We start from the raw sequence: 25,220 nt of genomic DNA, 5'->3' as shown, positions 1-25,220 counted from the left end.
AATAAAATTGCACCTTTCTGGAATAAGACCAGGGAAACCAGTTTGGGAACCCCTTTCTTTGCCTAGTCTGTGGTATACCTTTTTATCAGCCATCATTAATAGTGGAAGGCTACCAGCAATAACAAGTACATTCCACATCATCATAAATTCATATTAATAATCATATAATATATGATCATATTAATTTTAATAGTTATATACGTCCCCAAAGACCGGAAATCGATTTCTAGGCACCGGAAGTGTAGAGCGGAGCAGACCCACAAGAGGGAAAAAGAAAAAAATCGAGGAAAAAAAATTCGGAGAATCTGAGGGTTTGGGCGGATTTGGACTGAGTTTCCGAACTGTCCCAACCCGAGGGAGCCCCAGGGTTGAGAGGGAATCGCCAACACCGGTAATTAACATCGAGTTATTACTCAATCGTTAATTATTTCTGTTTGACAGAGCAACTCATATGAGCTGCTACTCCCCTCTGTCTGGATAGCCGGAAGTCTACATGAAACTGCATCTCGCACAGGGGCATTGGCGTCGACGTTTTTTTTTCTCGTTTTTTTTTATTCTCACAGTGTGACGAACAGGGAGAGGGATGGAGGCGTAGGGGTTGTGACATTGTTGTTTTCAAGCGGAAGTTTATTTGTTTATTGTCGACTTAAAAATAGGCCGCATAGTAGCCAGCTAGCTAACAATACTGAAATTAATGGAGGCAAGTTAGCTACAGTTAGCTAGCTAACCTCAAGGAGCTAGGTAGTTTCTACGTTACCTAACTAGCTCAGATATCACTCCTCTGTTGTTGCTAGCGAACATCAATAGTAGTCTATCGAGCTTGCCACCAGCCAGTTAGCTAAAATAAAGGTTAGATAGTGTTTTATTGTAGGTAGTGTTGGCTATCCCGTTGGCTGGCAAGCTGTCTTATGTGTGGGATGAGATAGGAAATACTGTAACTTAACATAACTCAATATTCCCCATCAGAATTGTTAGCAGACACGTCTCTGTTTCTGGTGCATTGTGTTACAAAGCTCCAATAAATAACTTCCCCGTTATACACCTAGCGGGATGGTTTTCCATGACAGACTTGTTCCTTGCTATTTATAGTGCCCACTCCTGCCATGTAGCTCAGTGAGAGTAGCTAGCCAATATGTTTCAGGGAGTTGCATGGCATTGAAAAATATATTCTATTGTGCATTCAATACAATGTATCCATATTTTTTTGTTATGATCTCTGTAGACAGCTAGAAGGTTATATGTAGCCATTGAGGAAACATGCTTTCTGTACAACCCCACTACTTCGCTCTGCATGCATTTATTTGTATGTAAACAGTAACATGCCATTTACAATCCTGACAAACAACGACACTCTCTGTCCGGGGGGCCATGGAGACTTTCAATCAATATGGCTCACACTTTTCTATCTTTATTTAAATCTATTGGCAGTGGACAAAATGCATGCCAGTGAAGAAAAGTGTTCGCTCAGCATTTGTATTGTTCAACGTCCCCCATTCCCTTGAGCAAAACTCTTACATTTCTTTTACTCAACTTCTTGGATATACTTAGCAGTTGCAAGAGACCAAGGACTTTGGCCAGACATCAGTTGAGATGGGCGTGGTCTCGTTTCAACTGACGATGCAGAGCGAGCAAGTGTTTATAAGTTATGTTGCTTTTCAATTACAGAAATAATGGAAGAATCCCATTTCAACTCATCATACTTTTGGTCTCCCGTTCCCACAGTACAAGGACAGGTAGAAACCTTATTACTGGACCTTATCTTGAAATGTACATGGTGGTGTCGCAAATAAAGAAATAATACATGTTAGTTAACGGTAACAAATAATGAGCTTACACCTTAGGTGAGGATGGCAAAACATCAAATCCACTGTAATACATATGTAAGTAACAAAACAACGGGCCTCCCCAAATGATCACTTCTGCCCCTCTCTCCCACTTCCCTTATCAACCTCTACCACCGCTACTCATTTCCTTTTGGCATCTCACCCCATTCTCTCTATTGCCTGTCTTTCTCTTTTCTACCCCTCCTTTACGAACCACGACCCCCACCACGATAGATTGAAAACGCCATGTTCCTGAACAAGATGAAGGAGCAGTTGGGTCCGGACAATAAGGGTTCTCTGTCGTTCCCTCACTCCTCACACTATCCCGCCGCCGTGCTCACCATGGACACGGGAGGCCGGGTGGTGCCCAAACAGGAAGGTGGAGGCGCTGGTGTCCAATTGAACGCCGTAGGCGGTCACCTGCACCAGCCGCACACCTCACAGAATATCACGGTGGTGCCCGTCCAGTCCACTGGCATCATGACGGCAGGTGAGTAAACAAGACACGCTGCCAGTGTCAGTTTGTCTGGCTATCCTCTGGTTGTTCTATGCGTGTCTCCTCCCTGTTTCTGTCTGGTCTAATCATGTTATATATTGAAAGATACAGAAAGAACCAACTTAAACATTCTCAGTATTTCATTGTGTGTGTAATGTGTGTCTCGGCTCTCCCTGGGAGGGGTGTGGTGCAGTCAGGTCACCGTCTCTCTCTCCCTCTCAGGGGGCCTAGTGATAACCACTCCCCAAGGCACCCTGGTCTCTCAACCCACCTCCACACAATCTTTTGTGCCCGGACCCCCTGCCAACACCATGATAGTGTCCGCACTACACCCCACAAACACAGGTAAAACCTCCACCGCATTCCCCCGTTCCCCAAAACCCATTCCCCAAAACCCGCACTGTGATAGGTTGTGTGTCCGAGTGGCTTGCAAACCTTTCCTGGCTTATCAACAAGCAAAGCAGACTCACTGGCACACACTCACATACAGACATACATTAATTTGATCATTTATTTGTATTTTATTTCATCCCGTTGTTGATATAGGCTGACCCAGCAAAGGTGGAACCACCTAGTCTTTAAAAAAAATTTTTTTTATCACAAACTTCAATCCTCAACACTCACAGACATGCATTACACTCACACAAACAAACACACAGTAACACACACATTGCTGCTTGAGCTAACCCCGGCAACACGCTGCCAGCAGTCAGCCACTAACCCTTGACCTGATCCAGCCCCCCTACCCTCTGCGGTGAGAGAGAGAGAGGGAGCGAGCCGGGTAGTGAGCTCCGTGTGTTGAGTGTGTTCTCCTCTTCTCTCGGTTTCTGTCAGAGAGCAGCCAGCACTCCTCTCTCTACTTCTACAGCCACAGTGAGTACCCAGCTCCATCTCCCCTCCACCCTGTCTCACCTAGCCTACTACTTCCTCCCCGTATGCCATCATCCATCCCTACTGCTTAGCAGTAAAGCATCTGCAGCCTTAGCCTATGGCCAGTCCTATGGTTGTGTTTACCTGCACTCTGGACTGTTTGATGCCTGGTTTGGATGTGCAGTTGAGTTGCGTTTTAAATTACTTGTCTGTGCTGAGATAATACAAGGCAGAGGTTCCCAAACTGTTTTGGCCCGCAACCCCATTTTGATCTTTTTTTTTTTTTGTATAATATTTTAATTGGGGCTATGACAGTCTATAACAAATCAGTCTAACAGTAAGGAAGTGTGGTTTGAAGTGACTGACATGTATCAGAAAGGTATTTGGAAGTTCAGAAGACCATCAGGCAATAATTGTATATATATATATATATATATATTTATTTATTTATTTATTTTCCTTTATTTAACTAGGCAAGTCAGTTAAGAACAAATTCTTATTTTCAATGACGGCCTAGGAACAGTGGGTTAACTGCCTTGTTTCATTGGCAGAACGACAGATTTTTACCTTGTCAGCTCGGGGATCCGATCTTGCAACTTTTCGGTCACTAGTCCAACGCTCTAACCAATAGGCTACCTGCCGCCCACTATGGTCTTCTGTGTAGAAAGGATTTAGTGTCTGGTCCCGTCCTCTCTATTCTAATGACTCCTGCGCGGCATGTGGGCATTATAGAGGGAAACGTCAGACACATCCACACATGTGGAGTCTTGTCTTTCAGTGACGGGGTCATAATATGTTGCAGCTAAAACCGTTCAAAAGATAAAGCCATATGTGTAGGAAGAAAAGAGAAACCACTCCTGTTTATTACAACCGCATCTAGCGGCTACCAGAGGTCACTGAACCAAGCGCACCTCTGAACCAAGCGCGACCCCATTTTCAAATCAGGCGACCCCTAGTTTGGGAAACGCTGCAGTAAGCCCTGTCATAGGCTACGAAGAAAATGTCTAAAATGTCTTCATATATGCAGGATGCTTGGATGTAGTGTTTTACTGAAGACTGTATTTAAGCTCACACTATAAATTGCACAACATATGAAGATGATCAAATCTGGGACCTGTGGATGGTCCAATAGTTATATGAGTTATATTGACTCCAAAAACCCCAATCTGAATGTCGAAGAATATGATCTGATGCCCTTCCACTAATGGTCCAAGGAAGTTATCTGGAGGACCAAAGGAGTGTTCTGGAGTGCGACGCTTTGTTCTCTGGTGGTGCAATTCCATCCATGAATGTGATCATCAAAAAGTTGATGAAAGTCTTTGTCTTGGAATAACATCCAAAACATACAAACTACAGTATCTGGCCCATTCAAAAAAAGCTAAATCAATTTTGTTTAGTAATGTAGCTGTGCAACACTGTCCAAATAGGCAGTTGGGTGTAACCGATTCTTTTTTTGCAGCGATGAAGTCTGTCAGGTGTTCCAGTATATGAAGAGATTAAAATGCCTCTGTGTTGTGGGGTGATTTACCACTCACGTGTTGTTGCTTTCACCGTTGCATACCAGGAGAGACCGCTTTGGATGTTACTCACCAAGCAGAGAGGCCCATGGGATATGTTGTGTGGTTTTTGGTCTCTATTAATGAGAGCTGTATTCCTCTCTCCCCTTCCCTCCTTTCCCCATCCCGTTTTTATGTCCCTGTTTCAGACAAGAAAGAGGATTTGGTCGTCCCTCCTGTTGTCATGCCAACGCCCGGGAAGCGGGGCAGGAAGAAGAAGTCGATGATGCAGAGGGCTGGCGCCAACCTCCCCCCAGGAAGTGATGCGTTGATTCTGGCTCACCTGGCTGCTGGGGGGCAGGTGATTTGAGTTTTTAAGTGACGTCACAAAAGAACTAACATGCTGACTACCCGGGCACGTGCCATCGCGCGCATGTTGATAATGTCCATCCACACCAGACGCGGTCAGGCCACGCAGGTTGAAATATCAAAACGAACAGAACTGATTTTGAGGACAGGTCGAAACACATAAACATTCATGGACATTTAGCTAGCTAGCTTGCTATTGCTGCTATTTTGTCCTGGGATATAAACACTGGGTTGTTATTCTACATTAGATGTACGTGGTCCTTTTTTTTTGCTGGATTTTGTAGAATTTTTACCCATTTTGATTCACACAAAATCGTGTGTTCTCTACTCCAACAATTAATCCACAGATAAATGGAGAAATCTAGTTATTTTCTAGTCATTTCTGTGGGTTTTATATGGCGGTTGGCAACCAACTTTAAGGTGCCTTACTGCAACCAACACTGGAGTGTGGACCTCGTTCATCTTTCAATCACCCATGTGGGTATATGCTCCTAAGAACCAATGAGGAGAGGGGAGAGGCGGGACTTGCTGCCTCTACGGAGGTTATCTTCAGTATTACGTGGAGGTTAGATCACTGCATCTCCCCAGTCAATCCATAGTGATAAAATGTGTTAAGGCTACTTATTGTAGTGTCATTACTTCAGGATTAATGAAGCAAAGAGTTGTTTATTAAACAAACAACATTGTTTTTGTTTGTTTATAGCACCACACTGCAGACCATTATGACTTATCAAATGATGAGGATGAGCATGGGAACAAAGACGGGACCAAATCATACAGGTAGATTGCAGGCCTTGTGTTTACATACTTTTTTACTCCTTAACACTCATCATTTGTTACCCAAGTTGACCCTAGATTTTTCTTCCCCATTCAACATATCCTCATCTCTAAACAGTATATCTCTGTTTCGCTCGTTTTCCATCCCTTACCGTTCTCTCTTACCCATCCTCCAGGTGCCGGATGTGTGCGGTGACATTCTTCAGCAAGTCGGACATGCAGATCCACGCCAAGTCTCACACGGAGGCCAAGCCGCACAAGTGCCCCCACTGCTCCAAGTCGTTTGCCAACTCCAGCTACCTGTCCCAGCACATCCGCATCCACAGCGGGGCCAAGCCCTACACCTGCTCCTTCTGCCAGAAAACATTCAGGCAGCTCAGTCACTTACAGCAGCACACACGGTACTGCTGCCTCCCTGGCGTGTATGTGTGTGAGTGTGTGTGTGTTGGTTAATTTCAGGGAATAGGTGACTGCAGAATATAGACTGTCACACAAGATTGAAGGATTGTTAGTAAAAGACAATCACTATCACTACAAATTCAGTGCTAGTGATACCAATGTACTTATCTATATTTGACTTTGAATTTGATCAATACAATATGAATAACAACTCTGCATTAGTTACATAGGGTTTTATTGCGACAAATCAAATGAGACAGTATTGCTCCCAATAATACTGATTACAAAACCTCTTATTGTACTACATCTATAACCGCAGGTTTAGAATAAACAAGCCCAATAACTACATCTATGACCGCAGGTTTAGAATAAACAAGCCCAACAAAACTACATCTATGACCGCAGGTTTAGAATAAACATGCCCATTAACTATATCTATGACCACAGGTTTAGAATAAACAAACCCAATATTTATATTTCTGGTGATGTTTGACAAAGCAGCACCACCTTTTTTTCTCTGTCGAAATGTCACAGTTAGTGACCCTTTTATAAGTAGAGTGTGTGCTGTTTTTCTGTTGCCAAGTGTTGTATCGGCGTTGTTTGCTGTCTTGGAGGCTATGTTTTTTATGTGTGGTTTGCAGATTTCTTTGGGAATTCAAGTCACTAATGTTATTGGCAAACAGAATCTGAGAAAGTTGTTTTGATACGTTTGGTAAACTAGAAATAGTACAGGTCCAAGAATCGATCCCTGTGGAACACCACATTTGATCTGAAGGGGGTGAGTTAACTCCCTTTAAAGTGACAGATTGCATTCTAACCTTTTAGATACCCGGACAACCACAGCAAAGACTAATAAGTTACGTCCATCCTTGGGGAAAGGATGCAATTTTGGGTAAACTATACCAGAAACAGCTTCATAATGTAAAATAAATTCTGTCAGACACGTCACCTGTACATTTAGCTATCCTACGACCACATCTTTCCATACTGATTTCTTCATTTTCTTTCCCTGACACTTTCCGTTCTATCTGTTCTGTCATCTCTTCAACCAGTCTTTGGTGTCTTGAACATTTATGAGGAATTAAATGAATGGCTTTTCCCCTCCTCCCAGCCTCTCCATTCTGTTAGAGTGAAGTGCACCCTTTGCTTTCTCTATTAGGCTACATATCCTCCCTCACAAGCCCCTCTCGATGTTTCGCCCTTGGTGTCAAGATAGACACAAGAGCTTGCCTTCACTCAAATTCCTTAGCAGTAGGCCTCTGTAGAATGACCACAGAACATCAGTAGCACACCATAGGTGGAGAGACCCGAGAAAGAGAGAGAAAGGAAAGGGGGACTGTGCCTGCTGTCTGTTTTCCTACAACCAAAAAGTGCACACTGTCAATCAAACTGCGCTAAAACTTGATTTGGGGGGATTTGATTATGATTTGATCTCTGGATCATTCGTCGCTGATTTGATACATTATCAATCTCTCTCTCTCTTTTTCTCTCTCTCCATCTCCCCATCCCCTTGTTAGAAACCACACTGAGGGCAAACCGCACAAGTGTCCCCACTGCTCCAAATCGTTCGCCAACTCCAGCTACCTGGCCCAGCACATCCGCATCCACAGCGGGGCCAAGCCCTACACCTGCTCCTTCTGCCAGAAAACATTCAGGCAGCTCAGTCACTTACAGCAGCACCACAGGTAAACACTACTAAACAGGGACAGTGGGCAGTCACGTCAGGGCACAACCTCTGTAGTTCCATCTACACCTCTTTTCTTCTAATTGGTTCCCTCTCACTCATTGTCTCTCACATCCTCTTTTCTTCTCGTTCAAGTTCAACACTTCCCCTAATCCCCACAGACCTCTTTAATAAAAGCGCTCAGCCTATATATGTGTAATTGAACGTCTCAATACATGTTCTGGGGCCTCCCTCATGTCAGCATGGGTTTGGACATGAGGCTGTAGACAATGTGCATATCACCTACACTTTGACCTGTATGCTTTTTTTAAATGTAGCCTACATGAAAAATAGATATGAATATTATTCCAATGTTGACCTCTCCCATCCAATTCTGATCAGAGTAATTGTTTGATATTGGGATTTTAAATATATATATATATATTTAATACTTTGTTTTTATTGAGGAACACAAAGAGTACAAATAAAGTAAAAGAACAACAAAAAAGATCTGTCCGTTACAGTGCACATGATACCGTCATCATATTAGTTACATTGACATCTTTGAATTAGACCTTTTTCAAGTACGAAACCCATTTTTCCCAGTGTTCCTGACCTCTCTCCTCTTGTGTTCTTAAAGCAAAGGTCATACGCTCCATGTGGTGTATTTCTTCTTCGATGTCTATCCATTGTGTCACTGTGGGAGGGTCTTTTTGTAGACATTTCCTGGTGTCAGCCTTTTTACTAGATCTTTAATTTTTTTATACCTCTATTTAACTAGGCAAGTCAGTTAAGTACAAATTCTTATTTTCAATGACGGCCTAGGAACAGTGGGTTAAACAAATTTGTACCTTGTCATCTCGGGGATTCGATCTTGCAACCTTTCGGTTGCTAGTCCAATACTCTAACCTCTAGGCTACGCTGCCACCCCCTTCCAAGAGATATTCAAGATATATTTTTGTTTGAATTTTTGATTTATTTGTTCCTGTCAGTTCCTTGGAGTGAGTGATGCTGTAACGGAAGTAGTCAGGCTACTGGGGTTTGTGGGAGCTGTAGTTCATTACAGACTGTGTTTCACTTCTGTAGGATTCACACTGGGGACCGACCTTACAAGTGCATCCATCCTGGCTGCGAGAAAGCATTCACTCAGCTGTCCAACTTGCAGGTAGGCCTTCTACATCTCAACATCCAATTCACAAGTCCAATAGATCTTACATTTGGACAATAATCAACTCAATTTCCATTTATTTGGTTGTACGTTTCTCATAGCAAAAAGTCGCTTAGTTAAAATCATCACGTACAGTTAATAACGGAAGCGTAATGATGTGATGACATCATAGTCTAAATAATCCTAATGCATTAACTCTTTCATGGCTTCCCCCAGTCTCACCGCCGGCAGCACAACAAAGACAAGCCGTACAAGTGCCACAACTGCAACCGCGGTTACACAGACGCGGCCAGTCTGGAGGTGCACCTGTCCACTCACACGGTCAAACACGCCAAGCTCTACTCCTGTGGCCTGTGCAACCGCGCCTACACCTCGGTACGCCTGCCAATCACCCTAAAACTCCTCCCTCTACCCTCCTCCTCAAACGACATATAGTCCCACCCCTTAAAGTGTCACACCCACTTTTTGCTTTCTAGGTGCAAGGCCTCCACTTTCGAGAGGGGCCTGTTGCATGGAAGGGATGCTCAGCAATGTCATCATTTAGGGGGGGGGGGGGGGCTAGGGAATTGTGAGGGTGGAGACTAATTCATTGTATGTACTTCTTTCAGTAACTGCAGTATTAGATTACTCAATTGACTACTTCAGGTAGTAAGTTGGTTGGTAGTGAAAACAGTTGAACAACAAGTACAAGCAGTAGTCTGGCTTGATGGTAACCCATAGGGTTGTATAGGACAGGTAGGCTTTGGCTATGTAGTTAAAAACAGTTTCCCCCTCCACTGTAGTTTATATACACTCGGCCCATATTTCCTTCAAGTCATTTGCATAGACTACATATTACTGAGTTTGTTTGTACACTACAGTTCAAAAGTTTGAGAACAAAATGCAAGGGCTCGGCAGCACATACACTACTGTTCAAACGTTTGGGATCACTTAGAAATGTCCTTGTTTTTGAAAGAAACGCCCATTTTTTTTGTCCATTAAAATAACATCAAATTGATCAGAAATACAGTGTAGACATCGTTAATGTTGTAAATGACTATTGTAGCTGGAAACGGCTGATATTTAATAGAATATCTACATAGGCGTACAGAGGCCCATTATCAGCAACCATCACTCCGGGATGCTGGCCCTTTTCTTTTAAAAACAAGGACATTTCTAAGTGATCCCAAACGTTTGAACAGTAGTGTATGTGCTGCCGAGCCCTTGCATTTTGTTCTCAAGACCCACTGCATGGTAATTGTTCACTGCACTGTCTATCTCGCTCACCCTCTTTCTCTCCTCTTCTCCAGGAGACCTACCTGATGAAACACATGCGGAAGCACAACCCGGACCCCCTCACAGTGGCGGCTGCCGTCGCCGCCCAGCAGGCCCAGGGTCACACTCCTGGAGGAGCGGGCAGGGGGAGGGGTCGTGGCAGAGGAAGCGGGGCAAACATAGGAGGCGGTGGTCCCGGAGGGGCAGGGCAGAACCCAGGGCAGAACCAGCCCCAGAACCCCAACAACCCTCAGCAAGGCAGCTACCCGCAGACGGAGGGCGTGCCGTGCCCCTTCGACCTGCACCAGTACAAGACGGTCAGCGTCACCGACCTGTCGGCCCATAAGGACCTCTGCCTGACTGTGTCCACCTCAGCCATTCAGGTGGAGCACATGAACTCATAGAGCGAGAGGATGGACAGAATGGAGAGGGAGGGAGGGAGTGGAGCCTGGTGTCACTTTTTAAATGGGAGGATGGGCTCATTGTAATGGCTGGAATGGAACGTGTGTCAAACACATCAAATGTGTTTGAAACCAGCTATTTCAATGAGGCAGTCCACTGATTTCTCCTCCCACCAGCCTCCACTGGGAGGGAGAAAGTACTAAGTAAAAACTACACTGCCTTGGGGTTGGCGAAGGAATGAATGGAAGAATGAGGTTTGGCGATGCAAGACCCAATCAGAGAATAAGGAAAGGAGGGCGTGAAGGGACTACCTGAGACGAAGAGGAAGCATGGGATATGTAGTCCAGTATTGAATGAAGAGATGATATATGAATGGTTCAAAGAATGCACTTAAAGGAGAAGACATCGAAAAGGAAGAGAGAGAGAACAAAAAATGGGGGGGGGTCTGATATAAAGAAGGCACTTGATCAATCTCGTATTTTTTCGGTTTCTCATCCTTTAATTTAGTTGTTGTATGTATATTATCATATATGTATGTATTTTTCTACCAACAGTGGAATGTGTCAGCGAACGGCGTGGGAAAGCAAAAAGATTGTGCAAGGAATGTGAGTGAGAAGAAACATCTAGAAACAGCAGATTTTGTATTTAAGAAGGATCATTTTCTATATTCCCCAACACATTTTTGCAAAGCAGGGGGTGAGGGGGAGAAAGGAGCATCGTGCTGAAACATTGAAATGGCTGTCAGGTACTGTTAACAAGTTTTTTTAAGTTTTGTTTTTTAAACCTTTCATACTGAATATTACATTATTCTTATTGTGTCAATGTTATCCTCGTTATTATCGATTGGAAGATACTGTAATCTATGTAGATATATATAGAAATGATTTTTTTCATTCAAAAAAAAAGGGAATGATGTACTTCCTAATCTCTGCCTCTGTAAAGTAAACCAGAAAACAAGAACTCCAAAAGTAACGAATCGTTGACATGTATTTCTAACCCGTCCAATCACAGAGCTCTATTCTGTTCTCTCTATTTATAGAACAGGCTCGTGATTGGCCGGTTATCTTATCCTTGTCCTTATCCTTGTACTTTGTTATGTGTCTTTTGAAATAACACAGTTCTCAATATTCTTATTAGTGTCGTTATTATTGCTCCTAATACTGTTATTAACTACCCTTATGCTACACTTGCTGTATATGCATAGTACACATTCATCTGAAGAGACTGTTTCTCTTTGTAAGGACAATAAAGTGAGACAGTCGGAGATGACAAGCTTGCTGTCAGATTCTCCTTTTACTGCATGCAGACATGCTGTGGAAAGTCAGTTTGGAGGTATTGTATCAATGTACAGTACATAGGTCAATTATACATTAAAATAATATAAATATTATGTTGTATGTTGGAATGGTTCGCTAGGTGATTGTGTTTGGGACATTAATTTGCCATAACCTGTGCCATGCCCATTTCATGACCTTCACACACACCAAAGAAGACGAGAGTAGTGGTTTTGGAATCAAAGGAATGCTGTATTTGATATAATTTAAGGGTATACGTTTCCTACAAACTACAGGGTTCTTCATGACACCAGTGCACAGCAATTTGAAAACAATAGAGGCACATTTACATTTTGGCAAGTCCTCAAAAACAAAGTAAAAAACACACTATTCTAATAACTGATCTACTCGCCATGATTAAGTAAAAAAAAAAAGTTAAGTAACTTTTTCCCAAACTTTCTTTGGTTTTCACTGAAATAAGCTCAACATAGAATAAGAAGAATATATAATAAGCAACTATTGGTATTATTTATTGGTAAAACAAGGGACAACCATGAAAATAGATGATATCCTGGTTAAAGTAAGACACAACACAGAAACAAGGTAACACTTAGTAAGGATAAGGATGTTTGATTACTCTGGTCTTCTGATACAACTGAATGGGACACCAGGCCAACACGCTGAGCTCAGAAGGCCCTTCATAAATGAAGATAAATGTGACAACTTGACATAACAAAATCATATGTTTGAAATCAGTTTTTTTATTTACCTTTGTGTACAGTCTAAAATGTTTCAAACTAAATTGAACAAAAAATCGGATAATACTTCACTAAAATAGGTACAGTAGTAGCATTTCAACAATAATTACAACATCTAAAATATTCCCATACTGGAACCTCTGGTACAGTTCCTGGTTTGGTTGCTGAGCTATAATAGTACCTGTTAGGACACATGTATTCAGGCTCCTGACAAATCATATTGAAAAAAACACCCTTAAATATAACAAATGTCTCGTGTTTCGCATAAAAATATAAAATGAAGGAGAAAAAAAATCTATTCATAAGAGGGAGTTTATGTGGCGACGGTGAGGCAGAGGGTGACAATGTGTGGAGGGAGATAAGGCAAGTTAGTTGTCAACCTCACTTCCTCCTATACCGAGTCAGTCGTCTCATTAGACCCTGTAATGCCATGAGACACACAGGGCTAGCAAGCTATGCTATCTGACTTATTTCCCTTGAACATACTGACCTGAGGCATTGATTGAACGGTAAGATAGTACTTTATTCAACCCCCAGAGGGGACATTTGATTGAACCAGTCATACATACAGTATACATGAGGAAGGACCTTTCCTCTAATGAAATGCAACGTCACCACATATGTTCCATGTACTCAATACTTGTATATCATACTATTATGTACTAGTAGTTACGTCTGTTAGTAGTACAATACAACACAGCTAGCTTCAGTTAAGGCTACGAAAGGTTCTCAAATAGAGACAGCAACCTGATTTCAGAAGTGCTTCTTTTTACATATGACACCTCTTTTTACTTCTGATGTCAATCACTTTTTTTGTAACTGAAAATTCCTCCCTTTATCATTCATTTCCACAGCTACTATTTCTGTTGATCTGAGGACCACCTTAATAACAGCGTAGCTTCAATGCGAACAGTACATCTCAATGTGAATAACATCACATTATGTAGTGTTGGCCAGAAGTGCAATAGTTCCATGATTATAACGTCAAATGACCTGTTTGACAGCTATAACAGAGCAGTAAACCAGTCGCCTAGCACTCTGGACAAAATGAATACAAGTCACATCTGTGAGAGCTGCTACATAATCCGCTTGACCTTTCTAAAGACTAGCGATTAAACCGCATCCTTCAGGGTGCGAGACACAGGCAGTGTCGTAAATAGCGTGTTGTAGCAGTGAATGTAGACACACGTAAATGGGAAAGCACACATTTTGCAGATAGAAATCCATAGAAAATAATAATATATAGAAAAACAACAGCTAAATTGACTGGCTTATTTCACACTACTTCTCCTAAAAGCCTTTGCAGGTATAGATTAGCACGATGAATACTTTGAATGGTTCATATTTTGCACATTCCGTGTTACTCAAATGTAGTACGAACAAAGCCATGGCATTTCTCTCTTAACCAATGACATTTCGTCAGAATAAAATGACCACCGGTAACATTAAAAACAATGAAAGAAAAATACAGATTTGGTCAGGTCACCTTTGCCTCTGATAAGTAAGACTGAGCACCGAGAAAAAATGAATACTGGGTGGAGGATTTGACTGCGTTTACATTGAACTCGCCAGTTAAGATGCACTTAGGGTTTGGCAGCAAGGCAGTGGACACAGCCAGTTATGAAGGAGGGAATCATGCGACAAATATACACGCAAAGAGGTGAAAGGTGAGCGAGGCAGAGAAAGGGGCATTAAGGCACATGGAAAGAAGAGGGGCTTGATAGAAGGGTAGATACTAGACACAGCACAGTGCCCTCCATAACTATTGGGACAGTGAATAATTTTTTCTTATTTTGACTCTATACTTCAAAAGTAGTAAAACGGTTAGTATTGGTTTCCATGTTCATAGCAGCAATGACCACATCAAGCTTGTGACCCTACGAATCTGTTGGATACATTTGTTGTTTGTTTTGGGTTTCAGATGATTTTGTTCCCAATAGAAATGAATGGTAAATAATGTATTGTGTCATTTTGGAGTCACTTTTATTGTAAATAAGAATAGAATATGTTTCTAAACACTTCTACATGCATGTGGATGCTACCATGATTAGAGACAATCCTGAATGAATCGTGAATAATGAGATGAGTGAGAAAGTAACAGACACACAAATATAATAACCCCCCAAAATGCTAACCTCCCCTGTTATTGTTATGATGAGAGGTTATCATGACTTTGGGATATAATATTTATACCTCTGTAACTTTCTCACTCATCATTATTCACGATTCATTCAGGATTGTCCCTAATCATGGTAGCATCCACATCAATGTAGAAGTGTTTAGAAACATATTATATTCTTATCTACAATAAAAGTGACTCCAAAATTCAAAATGCAATTTCTAAACGGTTCACCCGATATGGATGAAAATCTAACAGTCTGCACGTTAACCTCAGTCATTGTTTGATTTCAAATCCAAACTTTTGGAGAATAGAGCCAAAAGAAGATAAAATGCTTCACTGTCCCAATAATTACGTAGGGCAACATGTTTTTTTGGCATAACATACTTGAGGAGAGAGTTAAAGGCTGTGGTAGTAGACAGGGTTGTGAAATAGGTTTGCCTGAGCACCGGAGTCCTCAGCCCATATGAGTTGTCACCTAGAGAATGGAAGGAGAGGTTGAGAGAGAGGGAGATGGAGAGAGAGATAGAGAGCGAGAGGGTGTGTGTGTGTGTGTGTGGGGGGGGGGGTGGAGAAAGAGAGAAAATGAAGCCTTAGCATAGAACACCAACAGGAGCAGGGATTCACAAAGTTGGATCAGCGAATTAGCCAACTAGGTTGACTAACATTTACGAACAATAGTAAACGGAAATGTGCACGATGTACTATCCTGTACTTGATGCTTACAGTGACCATATTAACCTTGAGCATTCTTTATCAACCGTAGAATGAAGAGTTATACATATAGATCTGTGTTTGTCACAGTTATCTGGCAAGTCATTTTGTACATCCTAATCTGTGAAATATAACTCTGGATCAGGGGTGGCAGGTAGCCTAGTGGTTAGAGCGCTGGGCCAGCAACCGAAAGGTCGCTGGTTCAAATACCTGAGCCCACAAAGTGAAAAATCTGCCCATGTGCCCGTGAGTAAGGCATTTAGCCCCAATTTGCTTCACAGGCACTGTACTAGTACGGCTGACTCTGTAAAACACATTTGACTGCACCTATCCGGTGTATGTGACAATAAAACTATATTGTGTGGGGGTAACCACTGGCTCATTAATTGGAGACCTACTGAGAAAACTGTTGTTCGGACAAGTAACAGTCCTCTTGTTATATAATACGTCACACATCGTTGGTTAGGCTGTCTCACCTGTGAGATGTTGATTCCCGTCAGTTTCTCCACCGTCGCCGGAAGGCGGGTCATGATGTCTAGCACCTCTCCTGTGAGCTTGGCCGCGCCCACCTCGGTACCCCCGCTGGAAATCATGGTGATCTTCTGAGCCTGCGCCAGAGGCCTGCTGATCTCTTCCGCCATCTAGAGGCGGTCAGAGAACATACAGTTATTCGCCCAGTTCCTCAGCCCAAAAGCTCGCCCCAGGGCTCAGATGTCGGACTCTATAACGACGTGCAATTCGGCATTCAAATTAACTTCACTTGAGTTGTATGACTTTTTCACGCAAATCTTCAATTCAATGCATGACTTGCGCAATATTTGAATGCGCACACCTCAAATGATGATTCCCCCCTAAGTGTGTATTTGAGCTCTATGTCTTAAAAAGGTTTTCCTACTAGTGGTAGTTGCTCCAGCAGCATGTCCACCATGGCTCCCTCCTTGTACTGCTGGAAGGCTTCGGCCTTCTTGGCCATCTGCTCCGCCTCGGCTCTCCCCTTCGCCTCCACAGCAAAGGCCTCCGCATCACCCTTAATCTGAGATAGAGAGAGAGAAGAACATTTTTGACGGTTTGATTTTATTATTGTGACATACTATGTTGTTACGGCTTCTTTAGGTGTAACTTATCATAAGTTCACGGCAGGATTTAGTAGTATTGATGAAACAAGCTAGAAGACTTGAGTGTGGTAAACATGGCCTTCTCTTACTGTGAAAGTGCTCTCTGCTTATACGAGTCCCAGACACAAGAATGAACTGCTTTTAGGGTTAAAACAAGCTTGGAGCAGTAACAGTCCTATAGTAACAATGTGATAGTTATAGACACACTCACCCTAATGGACTCTGCCTCAGCCTCAGCCTCCATAATGAGCTGTGCACTGTGGGGAAAAAACAATTATTTACACCTTGTTTTGCCTGTTAGGTGTACAGTATAAAGTACATAGTACATATTCAGTATAGTTTGTATATTTGTTTTTCTGTCACGTACTCCATGGAACGCATTAATATCTAGTATATTTTCAATGTCTACGCAGTAAATTGTTCACAAAATGCTATATATAATTTGTGAAAGGTCATTTTGAGACCTGTGGCTGGTACGAGGGTTGGGGCGATATTTGGGGAGAGCCCTTCTACGTTATGCTACTCCAAATATCGCGATATATCCAATATAATCATTTTGTGCCATTAATGACTAGATATTTCCAGACGAGGAAATTTTTTAAAACTTATTTAAGATATTAGTCACATTCTAATTAAATAACCTTAGTAACGCAAAACAATAAGGTTTAGTTAATTCATTTAGACTTCATTTTCAGCATATTGATACAGCCTAACTGATAGAAATGCACTGTTTTGATTAGAAAAGTTCAAATAGAGAATAGGAGGGGAGGGGTGCGTCACTTGGAGAGGTGCATCACTAGGAGGGGTGCGTCACTAGGAGGGGTGCGTCACTAGGAGGGGTGCGTCACTTGGAGGGGAGCATCACTTGGAGGGGTGCGTCATTAGGAGGGGTGCGTCACTTGGAGGGGTACATCACTAGGAGCGGGGGTGCTTCATTAAGAGGGGTGCTTCACTAGGAGGGGTGCTTCAATAGGAGGGGTGCGTCACTTGGAGGAGTACATCACTAGGAGCGGGGGTGCTTCATTAAGAGGGGTGCTTCACTAGGAGGGGTGCTTCACTAGGAGGGGTGCGTCACTAGGAGCGTGGGTGCTTCATTAAGAGGGGTGCTTCATTAAGAGGGGTGCGTCACTACTAGGGGTGCGTCACTTGGAGGGGTACATCACTAGGAGCGTGGGTGCTTCATTAAGAGGGGTGCTTCATTAAGAGGGGTGCGTCACTTGGAGGGGTGCGTCACTAGGAGGGGTGCGTCACTACTAGGGGTGCGTCACTTGGAGGGGTACATCACTAGGAGCGGGGGTGCTTCATTAAGAGGGGTGCTTCATTAAGAGGGGTGCGTCACTTGGAGGGGTGCATCACTTGGAGGGGTGTGTCACTTGGAGGGGTGCTTCACTTGGAGGGGTGCGTCACTTGGAGGGGTGTGTCACTTGGAGGGGTGCGTCACTTGGAGGGGTGCTTCACTAGGAGGGGTGCGTCACTTGAGTCGGTTGAGTCACAGACCTGATCTTCCTGTCTGGTATTGCACTCCCTCGGGCTTATGCAGTGGAGGAGATCTATGTGGGCTATACTCAGCCTTGTCTCAGACTAGTAAATTGGTGGCCTGTTGATATCCCTCTAGTGGTGTGGGGGCTGTGATTTGGCAAAGTGGGTGGGGTTATATCCTGCCTGGTTGGTCCTGTCCGGGGGTATCGTCTGACGGGGCCACAGTGTCCCCCGACCCCCTCTAATTCAGCATCCAGTATCTATGCTGCAATAGTTTATGTGTCGGGGGGCTAGGGTCAGTCTGTTTGTTATATCTGGTGTAATTCTTTTGTCTTATCTGGTGTCCTGCGTGAATTTAAGTATGCTCCCTCTAATTCTCTCTCTCCCCCTCCCCTCCCAGAGGACCTGAGCCCTAGGACCATGCCTCAGGACTACCTGGTCTGATGACTACTGTCTGTCCCTCATGCTGCTGCTCCAGTTTCAACTGTTCTGCCTGCGGCTATGGAACCCTGACCTGTTCATGGGACGTGCTACCCTGTCCCAGACCTGCTGTCTCTCTCAATCGCTCAATCACTCTCTCTCGAACCTGCTGTCTCGATCTCTGAATGCTCGGCTATGAAAAGCCAACTGACATTTACTCCTGAGGTACAGACCTGTTGCACCCTCTACAACCACTGTGATTATTATTTGACCCTGCTGGTCATCTATGAACGTTTAAACATCTTGACGAACAATCTGGCCTTAACACTTTAACATCCCCTTAATGGGCTGAAATCCCATTAACGGGATCGATATGACCACAGCCAGTGAAAGTGCAGGGCGCCAAATTCAAAACAGAAATCTCATAATAAAATTCCTCAAACATACATATATTTTATACCATTTTAAAGGTAATCTTGTTGTTAATCCCACCACAGTGTACGATTTCAAATACGCTTTACAGCAAAAGCACAACAAACGATTATGTTAGGTCACCACCAAGCCACATAATAAGCACAGCCATTTTTCCAGCCAAAGATAGCAGTCACAAAAAGCACAAATATAGATCAAATTAATCATTAACCTTTGATGATCTTCATCAAATGACACTCATAGGGCTTCATGTTACACAATACAAACAAGTTAATATTTATATCAAAATATGAGTTTACATTGGCGCGTTACATTCACTAGTTCCAAAAACATCCAGTGATTTTGCATAGCCACATCGATTCAACAGAAATACTCATCATAAATGTAGATGATAATACAAGTTGTACACATGGAATTATAGATATACCTCTCCTTAATGCAACCGCTGTGTCAGATTTCAAAAAAACATTACGGAAAAAGCAAACCATGCAATAATCTGACATGGCGCTCAGAAAAATAATAAAATTAGTCGCCATGTTGGAGTCAACAGAAACCAGAAATTACATGATAAATATTCCCTTACCTTTGATGATCTTCATCAGAATGCAATCCCAGGTCCACAATAAATGTTTGTTTTGTTCGATAATGTCCGTTATTTATGTCCAAATACCTCCTTTTGTTAGCGCGTTTGGTATACATATCCAAACGCTCATTCTGGTCGAGTGTTACTTCGGACAAAAACTTTAAAAATGTATATTACATACAGGTCGAAGAAACATTTCAAACTAAGTACAGAATCAATCATTAGGATGTTTTTATCATAAATCTTCAATAAAGTTCCAACCGGAGAATTCCTTTGTGTCTTGAGGAGCAACGGAACGCAAGTGGATATCATGTGGAATGCGCGTGACCAGGAAATGGCTCTATGCCAGACACCTGGCTCATTCTGCTCTTATTCAGTCCCACAACACAGTAGAAGCCTCATTCAAATTTCTATAGACGGTTGACATCTAGTGGAAGCCCTAGGAAGTGCAACTTTATTCATATCTCAATGGGATTTCAATAGCAACTGTGTTGAAAATCAACCAACCTCAGATTTCTCACTTCCTGTTTGGATTTCTTCTCAGGTTTTTGCCCGCCATATGAGTTCTGTTATACTCACAGACATCATTCAAAAAGTTTTAGAAACTTCATAGTGTTTTCTATCCAATACTAATAATAATATGCATATATAAGCAACTGAGACTGAGGAGCAGGCCGTTTACTCTGGGCACCTTATTCATCCAAGCTACTCAATACTGCCCCCCAGCCATAAGAAGTTTTAATGTCCATATATTGTTATAATCTCCCCCGGCATAGCTAGAAGAGGACTGGCCAGACCCTCAGAGCCTTGTTTCCTCTCCAGGTTTCTTCCTAGGCTCCTGACTTTCTAGGGAGTTTTTCCTAGCCGCCGTGCTTCTACATCTGCATTGCTTGCCATTTGGGGTTTTAGGCTGTTTTTCTACATAAGCACTTTGTGACATCTGCAGGTGTAAAAAGGGCTTTATAAATACATTTGATTTGATATAATCTTGTACATCACGATATATCGTCTTGCATACCACAACATTCGATTTAATCATATATCAGCCCAACCCTATCTGGTACTCACCGCTGGGCCTCGGCCAGCTTCTCGATTTGGTATCTCGTGGCCTCAGCAGGCTTCTTCACCTTGGCCTCCAGCTCCTTCTCCTTGCGGGTGATCTCCTGCTGCTGGAGCATGATCTGCTGAGAGCGCTCCACCACCTGGACCTGCATCTTCTCCTCCTCGATGAGCTGCTTGGTCTTGGCCACCTGACGGGGATGGTTCAAATGGTAAGCCCAAGATCTCAGTAGTACTCTCTATGACCATTTCTATGTGTTTTACAATACATCCAAGTATCAGTGCAATATTATGGACATACCTGTAGCTGGTAGGCCATCTCAGATTCTGCCTTCTTGGTGTTGACCTCGATGTCGTAGGATGCTTTCTTCAGCTCATAGTCCCTCTGAGCCATGGCCATCTGGATCTCATTGACGTGCTGGGCTGAGATCTTCTCCTGCTTGGCATGGGCTTCCTACACACACACACACACACAGAGAGAGAGAGAGAGAGAGAGAGAGAGAGAGAGAGAGAGAGAGAGAGAGAGAGAGAGAGAGAGAGAGAGAGAGAGAGAGAGAGAGAGAGAGAGAGAGAGAGAGAGAGAGAGAGAGAGAGAGAGAGAGAGAGAGAGAGAGAGAGAGAGAGAGAGAGAGAGAGAGAGAGAGAGAGAGAGAGAGAGAGAGAGAGAGAGAGAGAGAGAGAGAGAGAGAGAGAGAGAACCCCAGGAAGTATAAAAAGGAGAGAGAGAGAGAGAGAAAGAGAGAGAGAAAGAGAGAGAGAGAACCCCGGGAAGTATAAAAAGGAACACGGAGAGATTGGAGAAGGAAAGGTTCAGATGGAGTACGAGAAAAGAGAAAACCAAGAGTGGATAGGGGAAAACACAGCGAAGGAACGTGATGGAGAACTCAGAAATAAACAAGAGAAAGGGACAGGATAAAGGGCGCAAGAAGAGAAGAAGGTAGAAAGGAGGAGAGAGCAGAGAGAAGGGACAGGTGGCTCACCCTGATCACAGCATCCCGCTTGAACTGGGCCTCTCCGATGCGGGCGTCTTTCTGCACCTGGGCGGTCCTGGACTTCCCCAGGGAGTGGAGGTAGTCCTGAACCACAGAGAGGAAGAGAACAACATTGGTTACTTTTTAGTTTAGGCTTCATTATTTATCCAGCATTGGAGTAGTTGAATCAATGGAGTCTCCATTGAAAGAAGAGCGCGAGAAAGCACACCTGGTCGTCGTGAACGTCTTTGAGCGTGTAGCTGACCACGCTGATGCCCATGTTGAACAGGTCGGACGAGGCCACCTTGAACACCTCCTCTGAGAACTTCTTACGGTCCCTGTAGATCTCCTGGAGGGGGTGAAATAACTGGGTTCGTACCAATGTTGATATGCTTGTGTTTAGTGCAATTGTCATGACGGTAAAAAGTTGCCGTGTTCCCGCTCCATCGTGTTACTATGTACAAGTTGTTGAACACATAGCCAGACACAGATATCCATATGACTATGGTACTGATGTATATACAACTGTTGCATGTGTAACTAGACAGTTCCGCTGTGCAATGTGCTGACTACGGTACATACAAAAGTACCCTCAAATTACAACATTCTGTACTGTTGCCTCATATGAATTATTTGACCTCAATTCCAAAATGCTGGAGTATAGAGCCAAATCAAAAGTTTTAGCTTCACTGTCCATATAAATACATAGGGGAGTGTGTCTCTGGCCATAGCTCTTGGCTTTGGTCATGGCTTCACTGCATTGAAATGAGTGAGCATCTATAATGTGCTGTTTGTTTATCTGCAACTGTAACTGTGGATGTGGCCAGTAAGGGTGCTGTCCAGTTTACCTCATGTACCGATGAAGAAGGCAAAATAGTGCCGAAATGTTTCTATGTTGGACTAAAATGAGTGCACTGCTTTAATGTAGCCTGATCCCAGATCTGTTTGTGACATCTTGCAAAACAGTTGTTTTACAACGGGTTGGTCAAAACAAGCATTGTGATTGGGTAGCCGGCGGTACTCGGCTTCATCTTGTACCTACGACCGCGGCACAGCTGTGCTAAAAAGGTCAAAACCCACACCCCCTCGTGTTGTCAAGTTTACCTCCACAGTCAGGTGGGCGATGATGGCCCTCTGGTGGCCCTCCAGCGTCTCCAGGGCGATTTGGGCGATCTCGCCCTCCGACTTCCCCATGAACATCTGACAGGCTGCGGCCAGCATCTCCTTGTTCTGCCCCTGGATCTTCATCTGGACGGAGGAGGGAACACATGATAGCAAATGAACATTTAAAAAAAAAAAAATTTTAAGCAGAAAACGAAAATGGGCATTCCTGAGCAAGTTCGGGTAGTTGTAGTCTTTTTGGGGTAGTTAATGAACACGACTCAGGTGTGCACAGTGCTAAACAAACAGAAGCATCTGCTGTGCACTACCCAACTACACAGCAGCAGTAGCTGTATCAACACTGCAACAGGCAAGGTTACTCTGTCCTGTCCATAGCACAAGAGAGTGAGGTATTTCAGAATTTAATGCTAGTGCATAAATGAATGACACAAGCCAGTTTTAGTGATATACTTGTTACCTACCTAATCAAAGAGAGCCCTTACACTTGTGTTCAAAACTAGGGTGTCTAAACAGGTCTAAATGACTGGTGATTTGACAGAATGGTGTACTTTCATTGGCTCAGGCAGAAATGGAGACCGAGAAATACGGAGAGACTAACCTGGGCAATTCCAGTGACCGAGATGGGAACCCCACGTCGGGTGTAGACTTTCTCACTCTTCACGCTCAGCGTCAGAATGTTCAGGGAGATCCTGGGCAAGAGGAAAGGAGGGAGAGATATGGTCATTCCACAATGTCGTGGTATGATATCCCAAAACAAAGGCAGATGGCAATACATGGCCAGATCATTACCATGTGTGTTTGCAGACATGACCAGGAGAAGAAACTTTACCTCTGGATCTTCTGAAAACAGGGAAGCACAAACACTCTGCCTCCAGCAATCATTACTGGAGGAGAACGGAGGCACCCTGGGAAACAGAGAGGGGGGGGGGGGGGGTGAGATACACATGAGAGTATTATTACCATCCTACAGCTCTTTAATTGTACATGTTTACACTGTTTCACAACCCTGGTCCTCGAGTAACCCTGGACAAGCACACTTGATTCAACTTGTCAACTAATCATCAAGCCCTCAATGAGTTGAACAAGGTGTGTTTGTCAAGGGCTACAAGTAAAATGTGCACTATGGGAACTGGAGGACCAGGGTTGGGAAACATTGGGTTAGAGAATGGACCTGACACCACCATAGCCTCATTTGGACCACACGTGTAGAACATGTTTTTCTTCCTCAGATGCTGTAAAGACAACAAAAAAACACACCATTTAATTAAACCATTTCATATACCAAGCAGTGGGCCAGGCAGTGGATTACTTCAGAGCCTTACATTGGCCTATTGCTGAAGCATTTGTAATTTATCAGTCATGCTTGACAGCATGAAATCTATACAGTTGGTTTAATAATAACAATTTGGTACAGCTGCTGTAAGTAACTAAATATTACTACATTTTTAATATATTCTATTAAGATGTAATCTGAATCTGAGCAGATAGTCAGTATTACAACTATTGTAACATTCCCCATGAAAATCCAAGGGGTCAGCAGACATCACTTGCAGTTAATTGAATCTGCATAAATGTTGCGCAGCATCCGTATCACGAGCACACCCAGAACATTTAGCTGATTAAGCGCATAGAAGACACGCCCATGTACTGTATCAACAAATGTATCAAAACACATGCAAATACGATTTTCATAAAACATGCAGGGGTGTGTTAGCAATGATACAAATGTATAATTTCTGCCAGACTCCACAGATGTTTGTTTATGTTGCAACCCGAGATGCATCAAATCAGTCTAAAGATTAGTCAAAATATATCCGATCACTTACCAATTTGACAGAATGAACTAATGCAGAATGCAAATGTATAGATGCAATGCAGCAATACTGTTTTTGGCTCTCAAAATACAGCAGTGTTATTCTTGCTGTCGTCTGTCCAATGCCAGTATGTATATATGAAGCTTCTGCCCGTCCCGTTATAGCTCTTCCCGTCAAAAGCGTCTATCCATCGTCTCACGCCCATTGCAAAATGTGATGTCGCCATCTTGTGGTGAGGTGGTGAATTGGATTTCATTCAATGATCAGTGTGAAATACTTTTGCATTTAGGATACACAATCGAATTACTTAGCTATATCAACAAAGTTATTGACTTTATTCAATTTAGTTGCCTTTTGTTCTTTGTTGTGTCAGTATCTCATTAGATGGATGTGGAGGCATCATGCCTATTTAAAAGAGGATGTGTGTGTGTGTGTGTGTGTGTGTGTGTGTGTGTGTGTGTGTGTGTGTGTGTGTGTGTGTGTGTGTGTGTGTGTGTGTGTGTGTGTGTGTGTGTGTGTGTGTGTGTGTGTGTGTGTGTGTGTGTGTGTGTGTGTGTGTGTTCTGATGGCAACCCAACTTGTTTCAAGTGAGGCCAACCTGCTGTGATCTGGGACACGGCACCAATGTGACAGGTTGTACTTG

At 43.2% G+C, this 25,220-nt stretch overlaps 2 protein-coding genes across 6 annotated transcripts; one reads left to right on the top strand and one right to left on the bottom strand.

The window, feature by feature from the left end:
* Positions 1 to 250: 250 nt before the first annotated feature.
* On the top strand, positions 251 to 11,989 carry LOC124012742 (zinc finger protein 384-like). 4 transcript variants are annotated; one of them, XM_046326663.1, is made up of 12 exons: positions 251 to 391; positions 1,666 to 1,733; positions 2,058 to 2,313; positions 2,542 to 2,664; positions 3,154 to 3,192; positions 4,895 to 5,046; positions 5,758 to 5,834; positions 6,008 to 6,232; positions 7,748 to 7,915; positions 8,980 to 9,058; positions 9,278 to 9,436; positions 10,351 to 11,989. In XM_046326663.1, exons 2-12 carry the CDS (start codon positions 1,671 to 1,673, stop codon positions 10,717 to 10,719), a joined length of 1,710 nt encoding a protein of 569 aa, XP_046182619.1. In that variant the 5' UTR covers positions 251 to 391; positions 1,666 to 1,670; the 3' UTR covers positions 10,720 to 11,989. The 4 variants fall into 4 exon arrangements, with proteins under 4 accessions (XP_046182619.1, XP_046182621.1, XP_046182620.1 ...); XM_046326665.1 differs by lacking the exon at positions 1,666 to 1,733; XM_046326664.1 differs by lacking the exon at positions 3,154 to 3,192.
* Positions 11,990 to 15,010: 3,021 nt separating this feature from the next.
* Positions 15,011 to 24,763, bottom strand: LOC124013086 (flotillin-1-like). Of its 2 annotated transcripts, XM_046327238.1 has the most exons (13): positions 24,590 to 24,763; positions 23,935 to 23,995; positions 23,593 to 23,668; positions 23,362 to 23,452; positions 22,746 to 22,889; positions 21,871 to 21,990; positions 21,651 to 21,746; positions 20,972 to 21,124; positions 20,680 to 20,861; positions 16,909 to 16,954; positions 16,478 to 16,615; positions 16,059 to 16,223; positions 15,011 to 15,346 (listed from the first exon to the last, which is right to left on the bottom strand). In XM_046327238.1, the coding sequence occupies exons 2-13, from the start codon at positions 23,975 to 23,977 to the stop codon at positions 15,326 to 15,328; spliced, it is 1,275 nt and encodes a 424-aa protein (XP_046183194.1). In that variant the 5' UTR covers positions 23,978 to 23,995; positions 24,590 to 24,763; the 3' UTR covers positions 15,011 to 15,325. The 2 variants fall into 2 exon arrangements, with proteins under 2 accessions (XP_046183194.1, XP_046183192.1); XM_046327236.1 differs by having other exon boundaries at positions 23,593 to 23,995.
* Between the last annotated feature and the right edge of the window lie 457 nt (positions 24,764 to 25,220).

Source organism: Oncorhynchus gorbuscha, linkage group LG24, assembly GCF_021184085.1.
Source record: "Oncorhynchus gorbuscha isolate QuinsamMale2020 ecotype Even-year linkage group LG24, OgorEven_v1.0, whole genome shotgun sequence".
Taxonomy (NCBI): domain Eukaryota; kingdom Metazoa; phylum Chordata; class Actinopteri; order Salmoniformes; family Salmonidae; genus Oncorhynchus; species Oncorhynchus gorbuscha.
The sequence above is the reverse complement of the archived record's forward strand: the minus strand, read 5'-3'. Positions and strand labels throughout refer to the sequence as shown.

Bases quoted from the DNA above. Each gene is read 5' to 3' on its own strand.
- LOC124012742 (XM_046326663.1), top strand. From the start codon at position 1,671: ATGGAAGAATCCCATTTCAACTCATCATACTTTTGGTCTCCCGTTCCC. The intron at 2,314-2,541 runs GTGAGTAAACAA...TCTCCCTCTCAG, and splicing joins CACTGGCATCATGACGGCAG to GGGGCCTAGTGATAACCACT. The intron at 5,047-5,757 runs GTGATTTGAGTT...GTTTGTTTATAG, and splicing joins ACCTGGCTGCTGGGGGGCAG to CACCACACTGCAGACCATTA.
- LOC124013086 (XM_046327236.1), bottom strand. From the start codon at position 23,726: ATGGTAATAATACTCTCATGTGTATCTCACCCCCCCCCCCCCCCTCTC. The intron at 21,747-21,870 runs GTGTGCTTTCTC...TCTGTGGTTCAG, and splicing joins AAGACGTTCACGACGACCAG to GACTACCTCCACTCCCTGGG. The intron at 16,616-16,908 runs GTGAGTGTGTCT...TCTCTATCTCAG, and splicing joins CTGAGGCAGAGTCCATTAGG to ATTAAGGGTGATGCGGAGGC.